The sequence below is a fragment of the Hesperophylax consimilis genome, chromosome 3 (assembly GCF_061612785.1).
Source record: "Hesperophylax consimilis isolate HC1 chromosome 3, BYU_Hcon_1.0, whole genome shotgun sequence".
Lineage (NCBI taxonomy): Eukaryota > Metazoa > Arthropoda > Insecta > Trichoptera > Limnephilidae > Hesperophylax > Hesperophylax consimilis.
The window spans coordinates 44,172,743-44,184,053 of NC_142838.1; the positions used below are offsets into that span (position 1 = coordinate 44,172,743).

The following is an 11,311-nucleotide window of genomic DNA, read 5'->3' on the forward strand; positions in this document are numbered from 1 at the left end:
ATGGCACGATCAAGTGAATCAGATACTTGAATCGTGCCATGTCAAGAGTCAGAATAATAGCAGAGTATGTATGAGACGATGTGTGAATGTGAATGAGGCAAGGAGTGTGCGACAAGCCCCAGTTGTTTGTCCTTCCTCTCTGTTTACCACTACTGTGAGACGGCGTGATGGTTGGTTTGTTAGTTAACACGGATCTGTATGATTTCGAACACAAGATCTCCATTTGAAGGTGACGGGATCAACGGATGGAACAATGATCAAATTTTTAAAAAAACACACACATATACCGCATACCCGTGTGTTTTTCACTTTTATTTCAGAACCTTTTACATGAAAAGTATTCTTGTTTTTCAAGTCACGTGTGAGCTTTGATTTCAATAGAAATCACCGCGATGTACTCGTATATAGATACACCATCGACTACACGACAGCAATTAGTTCGCTTTCGGTCAATAAGCAATTACTTATAATTTGCAAGTCCAAATTAGCCGAGCTTCATGAATAAAATTGACATAACACATATTTCAGTACTTTTTGGTTGCTAGCACTATAATAAAATATGGTTCGCTCCGTGGAATTTTGGTTCCTTTAAACTTTCATTTTGGAATCATTTTGTGGTCATCGACTTCATAATCAGGAATTTAATAGTTTTTTCAATGCAAATGTTCTGCAGTTTTGTCAATGGTACAGATGCAACCCGATAGTGGGTCAGATTTAAATGGCCTGGTAATACCTATGTAAATAATTCTTCTCTCGTATATTCTAACTAAAGGCTGTGTGACACAGTTTGGATGCACGCGAACTGGAATCTAGAACTGATGTGCAATTTGTCTTTCTGCGGCTGGGAAATCTCTCTAACCGTTGGCCCCATAAATTGTGGAATTTTTTAATTATTTATTTTGATTTTCACCCATTAAGGGTGATCCTGGTCGTACAAAGTTAACATTTTTTCTTATAACTAGTTAAATTTAGTTACTTGAAATAGACAAAATTATAAACAAATACAGCAAATGAGTGTATATAAATATACAGATGATTATACAACTTAAAAATAACATGACATAAACATAACGTAAACATAACATAACGCAAATATAACCTAATGTAAATATAACATAACAAACTTAACATGTTGAGGTGATTTTGTGCAAACACGACGCTATACAAATCATCTAAATATTATTATTTTTATAAACAGTACAATTTAAAACCAAACTGTGTTACTACAACACATAAATACCTGTCACACTTAATCACAACCTAGTGAGGTGTTCACGTAACATGCAATATTACCCACACACCGTTTTACCTCATCAACCTATTTTTTGTACCTTTTTTCTGTACTTTGTTTTCTGTACTACAATATAAACCACTGTAATCATGTGTAAAATGTGTATTCAAGAATAGACATAAATAAAGAAATAAAAATATTTTATAGCATTAATGAAATAAAGGATTTTGAGTAAAGTTCTAGTTCGTCTAATACTATTTTCGTCTAAATAACAATATAATTAATCGCAAATAATTATCTAAGATTAATTTATTTCTGCATATATTACTGTTTTTACTGCTCTAATAATATAAATAGTTTATTTGTAGTGTTATTTAAATGAAGTGCGGAGTCAATGTGTACTTATTTGGCTAGTCTTATGTTATTTCACAATGTAATTATTATATTATATTATGTAACTGTTTCTTTCTTTGACGCAATAAAAACATAAACAACTAAACGGTTTGACAAAGGCTCCTACAATAACGAACATACAATAATTGTTATAACAATCATCTGTTCTGGAGACCAGTCACAAGTCACCATTCTTCTCATTTATTTCACAATAGCTGACCGATCAGCCTATACCAACCTTCGTGGCGTGAAATATGGGTTTTATTAATTAAAATAACTAAAACTCACTAATATCAGCGCTCGTCTGTTAACCCAGCACTACTCCTATAATACCTTCCAATAGATCCTTACTCTTATCTAACCCGTTGAAAAATTCCAGATACAAAATAATTCAGTAAACTCGAAATTATAAATAAAAATAAAATTTGTGGTGAAAATGCAATATCTGCTTGTTATCTGCTGTGAATCTTATCTTCGCGACACTAAACTTGTCGCCGATAATTTATCGATCAGAGGTTTTTACGATCTGCCTACAACGAAGGTTTTCTCGAGTTGCCAGGGCTGCAATAAGTTAAAAAAATATTCGATGCTATTGAAAGTAACTCTGTGGTTTTCCATTTTTTTTTGTATTAGGCAATTCACTCTAAAAAGAGTGCTATGTGCCGTTAAAGTTAAGGGAGATGGTTATAATTTTATGGGAAATCTATACGGGAATAGGAAATCTCAAATATTGAAGTCATTCAAGTCTATGAACTTGTATAGAATTGATAAATGGTTTTCCATTATAAATAAATGAAACAAGGTAACTTTATTTGAACCACTACTTGCCCTTGTGCTTACTTTACCTTTACTTTGGAAGGAACGGTTGTTCCGAAACAAGTCGGCGTTTATTAAAAAATAAATATATTGTGGTTCAAATAAAGTTACTTTGTTTCATTAAAAAAATATTCTACTATCGGTTTTGGTATCATGTACGTACGTACTTGGATAAAACAGCTGTAGTAAGTTTGGCAACAATGTGTGATATTATCAATATACTAAACAATCCTGCATTGTTAACTGTATTCAAATCTTAATCGTTATCCTTATATTTTCATCAGCCTTACGTTGTTGAGAATATCCTCATACATACTTCGGCCATTCGAGCAAAAAGGGATAAATAAGTTTTGCAAATACTTGTATGACGGCTGCTGATGATTTAAACGATGAAATATAAAATTTGTCCAGGTTTATTGTCATAAAGAATAAGCTCCCGGTGAAAACAATATTAACTAACAAAATACTTAAATATCGTACTTCATAACATGTCTTAATAATCAAATAAATTGATTTTTTTTTGATAGTTATGGTTCCCTAAACTTTCAATTATCTGTGCTATTTTTTTATTCGAAACACTTTTATACTCGTTGACTGAACACTTACGCGGCATCTTGACTGTTTATTTAATAAATTTTGTATTGTTTTTTAGCCAATATTTTATAATTTGCCAGCTGACAGTTCTGAAGAATTAGACTTTTAACATGTAGTACTAGACTGTGCGATGATAATAAGTCATTATTATGTTTTTCTGTCTGTATTGTAAGGGCACTGAGCGATACCAAATATTGCAGGAATCCCGCGGGCTGCGGAATGCGAGATTGCAAACCCTAATTGTACACAAGTCTGTCTCGAGGTTTTTAATAGCGCTATCAATTATTAATGGTTGTGGCAGGAAATGGTGAGAGGAACAACGTGGTGTCATTCAAGAAATGGTTACAAATACTTTCCATGTCCTTTGGTATGTACTATCGGTGATGAGGCACTCATTGCTCTTCCAACCTTCGGCTCAATCAGTTGTTGGGTTCCGAGGAACCGGCTTTAGTGGCAACTCGAATAGATGCAAGTCTGTAATTACTATCAGATACATTTCTTATTTTTTTTTTAATAAATATCTCTGAATACTTAGATATACGTGAGAAAGGGGCATCTGTAGTGAAAACCACCCTCCGACATCTGCAAAGAGTGCTTATAAAGTTTATTTAAACGACAACATTTTATAAATAAGAAAAATTATAACTCTACCTAGTGTTTAGTGTATTAATTAACATACTATGAAGTTCTTACTGTTCATAGTATTTTCAGTGGCTTTTGTGGGTTACGTACATGGATTTGGCAGAATGAATTTTGGTAAGAAAATTTTGAGACCTATTTTTCCAATATTAAAAGAAAACCGTTTATTTTTAATCATTTTATTTTTCTGTTTATCCATTTTCAGTGCAATATGAAGAGCTCAGAAACGTAAAACGTCTGGGGGAAGAGATCAGACACAAAGCGATGATTTATGAACACCCAACCGATGTATCTATTTATTACAGTTTAATCGATAATCACGTAAGTGTGCTTCTTTAAATTTATTTTAACTAAAAATATTATAGGTACTTTTGTAAATAAAAAAAGCCATAAATACTGTGATTTCTCACTAAACAGGACTAAACAAATTTTCGAAGTTTTTCCGCCTCACTGTTGATCGGGTGACTTACCCAGAGGGCTATCGATTATCGATTACCACGAATGGTACTCGACTTAGGATACCAATCTATACCTATACAACCCTTTGAGTGACTCATTTTGTATATATCCGATTGAAAATGTTTCAAAGATTGATCTCGGGATTTAAAATACTTGTATTAACTCTACGAACAAAGAGGGATCTTTTTAAAGTAGGTAGACACTTAGGTGTCAACTGGTGAAACAAATACATAATTAAATAGAAATCTCCACACGTATCTGAATCTGAACAACATAAACTTACTTGCGGAATTGTGTTTCGGAGAAAAATATACTAGAGGGACTGGCACCTAAATATCAAAATACACTCATTTCAGGGCTCCTAGCACAAGAACATCGATAAAGGTTTCGTCAACAATATAAGTTATTTGTCAACGTTCCCGAGTGTAGATCACTAAGAAACAAACAACAATTAAGCAAATTTTGTCGACGTTGATAAATAACCGATGTTATCGATAGCAAAATTATCGGTGTGATTGTGCTAGTGGCCCAGAATCAATGTAGTGAGTATGTAAATGAGCAGTAATTTTGGAGTATGTTTTTTAGACCCTCGACGACATGATGCCCCGACCCTGGAGAAGACCCGGCCAGTCCCTCAGGCTTCCTTTCATAGGAGAACCGTGTGCTTGCTCTGATCGACAGTGTGGATGCTGTGCCGGTATCAAAATACCTCAGTTGAACTTCGACAACAAAGGTGGGAAATCTGGAAATTCTTTATTCTTGACCAGCACTCGAAATGGTGTTTAATTAACGGTTCAATTGTTTTATGGGCATGTCTGGTGAGCTCAAAAAACTAATAAAAAATAATAAGCTTCAATAAACCGATAGAGATGTGAGTTATGAGCAGATTCGGTGAGCTCGGAGGGAATTCAATAAACCAATGGAAGAGTGTTATGGGCAGGTCTGGTGTGCTTGAAGGGAAATCAATATCCCGATAGAAGTGTGTTATGGGCAGGTCTGGTGTGCTTGAAGGGAAATCAATATCCCGATAGAAGTGTGTTATGGACAGATCGGGTGAGATCGAAGGGAATTCAATAAACCGATAGAATCGTGTTATGAGCATATCGGGTGAGCTCGAAGGGAATTCAATAAACCGACAAAAGTGTGTTGAGGGCAGATCTGGTGAGCTCGAAGGGAGGTCAATTTTCCCTTACGTCGGTTGAAATCGATCAAACTTTTTCAATTTTTCTTTAATAAAGAATCAATTTTAAATACATGCCTGGCGCCTAAGAGTGTTGCATGGTGAATTTTTGTTTATTCTTTGGAGTGTTTGATTTTATACATTTATATTAACGGTATTTAATTTTCTTTCAGCTTGTGCAAATGTGTCCTATGATCCATCTTTATTCGGACTGGTATTGGACGTGTCTGTAAATGAGAATGTTCTCATACACAATGTGTATTCAGGTATTTTACAAATAATATAATACTTTTAAATAATGTCATACCTAAATCCAAATGTTTAAATGAATTTGAAAATCACAAATAACGTAATAATTTAACACTTCTTTCAGCGCCCCTGGGGTGATTTTTCACAAAAACAATGACTTACAAATAATCTATATATAATTATTATTTTATCAATATTTCCCAGTTCTCTATAATCTTTAAATAAATAAATAAAGATAATAGATTCCCAAGTCATTGGAACGACCAGTCAGTTTGAATATAAGTAGGAAAGTTACATAGTAATGTTTGGACAATCAAGAAGAAAAATTTGTTTATTTATACATATGTTTACATATATATCAGTTGAGACTTATGCGCATTTTGTGTTTTGTACATACCTTTTAACTAGTTCTTATTTTATATAAATTAGCAATATTTTAAATCAGTTAGTTTTCTCCGTGCAGTCATTATCTTTCAATAAGAAGGAAATGTGAAATACCTAGATATTTTTTCTTAGAAAAATTGTGAAATTTTAAAAAGAGTTGGTCTTATCAAAATACGGAGAAACACTTTAGCGGGGAAATTTTAATTTGAGTATATTAATGATTTTTATCTTAAAAAAGTTAAAAATCAACCAATCTCTTAAATTTCGGAAAATCACTGTTTTTAAAGTATTTAATGTTTTCCTAATCAATGTTTTGAATTTCCGACTTTATGTCCGGGTTAAATCTTCCCCATAGGAAAAACTAAACCCTTCCACACACTTTTCCACAAATGATCATCTAGTCAATAAACATTATGCAAGTGCATTATATAAGCAAAATAAATGTTGAACAGTATCATTTTAAATGCTTTCATTTTTGTACTTGGTATTCATTTTTTCGCAATTTCGGTTTCCCCGCTTTTGGATTTGACCAACTGAAAATGAACCAGTTCTTCTTCTTGATTGTGCAAACATTACTACGTAACTTACGTACTTACATTAAAATTGAAACTGTATATATGTACAAACTAAATGTATATTTATATATATGGGGGTAATTCATGATAATCAAAGAAAAAACCTAATAAAGATTTTTAAACAAAGCAATTCTAATAACAAAAAAAAAATTTTGTAATCCCAAATTTACTTTTGCGAGTCGTAATGTAGGAGTTCGGATAACAAAATGGCCACTCTCACTTTTCAAATCTTAAATAGACCAACTGACCCAGCGCGAAAAACAATAATTATAAAAGGGAGTTTATACGAACGATTTGTAAACCACATAAAATAAGCAATGCTTCGTATTTATTTTTTTGTATTTGGTTATTTTTTGCTAAGCTTTTCGTGAATAGTTTTTCGCGATAAAAGCGTGGAACACGGTGAATATTGAGTAATTTGAACCCTTGAGCCAAAAATTTTATCACGATAAAAGCGTGGAACACGGTGAATATTGAGTAATTTGAACCCTTGATCCAAAAATGTTATCACGATAGAAGCGTGGAACACGGTGAATATTGAGTAATTTGAACCCTTGAGCCAAAAATTTTATCACGATAGAAGCGAGAAACACGGTGAATATTGAGTAATTTGAACCCTTGATCCAAAAATGTTATCACGATAGAAGCGTGGAACACGGTGAATATTGAGTAATTTGAACCCTTGAGCCAAAAATTTTATCACGATAGAAGCGAGAAACACGGTGAATATTGAGTAATTTGAACCCTTGATCCAAAAATGTTATCACGATAGAAGCGTGGAACACGGTGAATATTGAGTAATTTGAACCCTTGAGCCAAAAATTTTATCACGATAGAAGCGTGGAACACGGTGAATATTGAGTAATTTGAACCCTTGAGCCAAAAATTTTATCACGATAGAAGCGAGAAACACGGTGAATATTGAGTAATTTGAACCCTTGATCCAAAAATGTTATCACGATAGAAGCGTGGAACACGGTGAATATTGAGTAATTTGAACCCTTGAGCCAAAAATGTTATCACGATAGAAGCGTGGAACACGGTGAATATTGAGTAATTTGAACCCTTGAGCCAAAAATTTTATCACGATAGAAGCGAGAAACACGGTGAATATTGAGTAATTTGAACCCTTGAGCCAAAAATTTTATCACGATAGAAGCGTGGAACACGGTGAATATTGAGTAATTTGAACCCTTGAGGCAATGAAAGAGCTTGAAAAATGAAAATTATATGAAAAGGAACAAACATCTTATATTTTTCTTTCAGCAAAAAATCCTCCGCCGTTCTGCATCCCAGTTATCATCAGCGGAGTACCAACGGGGGTTGATTTGTGCATCAAGTTGTATGATATCTACATCTCCGGACTCAACCTTCACGTGTGCATTGACTTCGAAACAAGAATTGTTTCCGCGCCTGTTCTGGTAAAAAAAAAATCTTTTATATTCATTTTATGTGAGCATTGTGGCATGCCCAATAATTCCTTATCCTTAATCTTCTGGCAAAAAAATATATTTATATTATATAGATCAACAAACTCTGATTCTAAATATATAAGTTTTATTATAATTTATTTTTAATGTAAAAGTCATAAATCGTCATTTAAAAGTGAATAAAACACCACCAATACGACCCGTTTGGTTGACACGATTGAATCTGTCGATTCTGACGTCACGGGTCACGGAACCAGTTTACAATTTCATTCGGTTTCGAATAGAAATTGAACCAATGGAACTCAGGTTTTGTTTTTTTTTCTGTTTAAAATATTTCATTGTTGTTGTTTCACAGTGTTGACGGAATTAATACATTATTTCGGCCCTCAATAATTAAAGTTCGGAGTTATTTGTTAATTATTTGAACGGCATCGTAACACAATCATTTGATAATCTTCATAACACGAGCATTTTTCTTATTGGTTAGTTTGATGGCGTTCATCATTTTATCGTAATGATCCTGGTTTTGGAACACTAATAAATGTATTTTTGCACTTTTTTAAACACAATAATAGAAGTGATGAGATGTTGACATTCTATCAAGTGTTCTTCAACATTAAAAGCGGTTAAGCAAGAATAAAAAAAACGTCTCGACTCTGGACGCCTCCATGCAAAATACAGTGCCTGTTGAAATAATATTTAGGTTTCTTGTGACCGGTGACGTCACACAAACACACCACAGATTCGGTGTGATTTGGGGAGACCCAAAAAGAAAAATTAAATTGAAAAACATTGAAACTAACTACACTAGTATTTAAGTTAGAAGGTCATTATTAATACAAAATTAAAGGACTGGAGTTCCTTATAGGGGGGAATGGGAAGTGCCTGGCTATTCAGATCTGGTCATCAAATTGTTTAAAACCATTGTTTCGATTCTGAATGGTGCTTGGTCTCTCACCGGGGCGATATTTACCGCAAACATATTTTGTTATATTATTAAGTAATTGTGAAATAACACAAAAATCTCATGCCGGGATTCGATTACACGATCCCCGGATTTGTAGCCATGGATTGTAACCACCCAACCATGAAGGACGTCAATATTATTAAAAATGGCAAATATATATTTTTTAAATAAATCCCCGCACTTACCTGCTTTATTACTTGCTTATTTGATTTAGAGGATCATTTACGAAATCATTACACGCGTATGATACTCGTAAATATAGATTCCTTAAAAAATGCTAGATCAGGATTCAGACCAAGAATTATTTTAGAAATATTTTCAAAATATTTAAAGATTCTAGAAAAAATAGAGGAATGATTTCTGACGCTGAAAAAAACGGTTCCATGATAACTCAACACAGTGACAATTCAACGCACTTTTAAAAAGTGATATAAAGTCATTACAGACGATGAAAAAAATAATAATTTAAACCTAACCTAACCTAATCTACTTAACCCAGTTAATAAATTTTTTGTTTCATCATTTCGATGACTTTATATAACTTTTTAAAGATGTGATAAATTATCATTTTGATGAGTTATCCGGTCGCTATAAAACTAACCTTCTCCGAAGAAAAATTTCAAGTACTTACCTTTGTATAAAGATCTATACGTTAAAAAATCGTAAAATACTTACTTTTTTTAAATAAAAACTGAACTCGACTTATATACATATTTATATATTAATTTAAAAGTGATCGGATAACTCATCAAAATGACAATTGACAAAATGACACACCTATAAAGAGGTAAGTTTTTTAGATTCTCACGGCCAAAAGCATTTTTGTTGTTTGTTTTTGGGGTGTTGACACAGCGTTGCAGTGTCCATCATCAGGGCAGATCCTATAAAGAGTGTTATAAAGTTATGAAAAGTCATGAAAAAAAACTAGGTTAAATAGGTTACATTATATGTTACTATTTAATCTAGTTTCATCAGTTTTAATGACTTTATATCACCAAACAGGAACCAAATTTATACCCAATATAAAATTAAGTGACCAATATCTTCTCCAAATAAATACATGTTTTTTGATACATAGTATAAATCATTTTCGTAATTTAAACATTCAGATAAATAGTATGTATAGAGTCTACATTCCTTGCAAAATAAGTGTAAAATATTGTTCCCGTGCGGAAAGTAGGAAGGAGGGTGTGGCGGCTGTTGATGTCCTTCCGACCCAGAACGAATTCTAAGAATAGTATAGCGCCCTTCGTGGCAGCAGGACGCGTCCTAACGCTTCACTGAAAGAAATGTTTAGGTACGATTTACCAAATTTTCAGTAATTATCTACTAAACAGTTTAGTTGCTGTGGTGACTGCCGAACTTTTAGCTACTGTTTGCTAAACAGCAGTTTATTTATGACAGCTTAACGATTCAGATATTCTAGCTAAACTAATCGGTTGAGACAGCTTTCTGTGTTTAGTTGTGTTACCTAAACTGTATTTATGACAGCTTAACGATTCAGATATTCTAGCTAAACTAATCGGTTGAGACAGCTTTGTGTTTAGTTGTGTTACCTAAACTGTATTTATGACAGCTTAACGATTCAGGTATTCTAGCTAAACTAATCGGTTGAGACAGCTTTGTGTTTAGTTGTGTTACCTAAACTAAAAAGATTAACTAAACTTCGGTTGGAATAGCCCTACCGATATAGGTGTTTTAGCTCTCTACTGCTAGCTAGATTTAGGTACTGTAGCTTAGCTTTTTGGTTAGATTATCTAAATTAAATAGGAAGTGCAGCTTTGCAGTTTAGCTGAAAACAATACAGGGTGTAAATGTAACCACCATCAACTCGAAGGATTATACCCATAATTCAGAATCATGGGTTAAATACTTTGAGTTGCAGGTAGTTTATTACAACCCTTTTGAGAGATGAGACCTAAATAAATAAATATTATGTTTTGTAAGACTAGAAAGTACTTATTAAAAACCTCATTCATATAAAAGTTATTTTGTTAAGAATCGTCTCTCAAAATATTGTTTCCAGCTACCAGCAAAGCCTCAAAAAAGAAAACACGTTTGATCATACACACATTTATATTATCATTTTTTATTATATATTTTTTTTAAATATAGTAAAAGATGTTTGTGTCCTGATTTGGCAAATTCTTTTCGGCGCTGCCTGTATGTGTCTAGTAATTTACCTTTAGCAGCAATTTTTTGGGTAGGCCCAAAACACACATATGGGGTGAAATATACAGCTGCGCTTTCATTATTAAAGACTTTGGTGATTTGAAAAGCAAATTCATAAAATCTCTTGCTTGTAATGGATCTATCTGGATTACCCTGCAATTCCTTACTTATAATAGTACTGCACAGTCTGGCAGAATTGTCCAACAGACCATTTGACTCAAA

The 11,311-nt window shown here is 33.1% G+C and overlaps 1 protein-coding gene across 1 annotated transcript; it reads left to right on the forward strand.

Moving 5' to 3' along the window:
• Positions 1-3,322: 3,322 nt before the first annotated feature.
• On the forward strand, positions 3,323-8,311 carry LOC149425595 (uncharacterized). The gene is made up of 6 exons (XM_089650799.1): positions 3,323-3,401; positions 3,879-3,994; positions 4,718-4,865; positions 5,486-5,578; positions 7,787-7,941; positions 8,306-8,311. The coding sequence occupies exons 1-6, from the start codon at positions 3,323-3,325 to the stop codon at positions 8,309-8,311; spliced, it is 597 nt and encodes a 198-aa protein (XP_089506925.1).
• Positions 8,312-11,311: the final 3,000 nt, after the last annotated feature.

Coding starts and splice junctions, on each gene's coding strand:
- LOC149425595 (XM_089650799.1), top strand. CDS start 3,323: ATGGTTGTGGCAGGAAATGGTGAGAGGAACAACGTGGTGTCATTCAAG. Junction 3,995..4,717: donor ACAGTTTAATCGATAATCAC/GTAAGTGTGCTT, acceptor TATGTTTTTTAG/ACCCTCGACGACATGATGCC. Junction 5,579..7,786: donor CATACACAATGTGTATTCAG/GTATTTTACAAA, acceptor TTTTTCTTTCAG/CAAAAAATCCTCCGCCGTTC.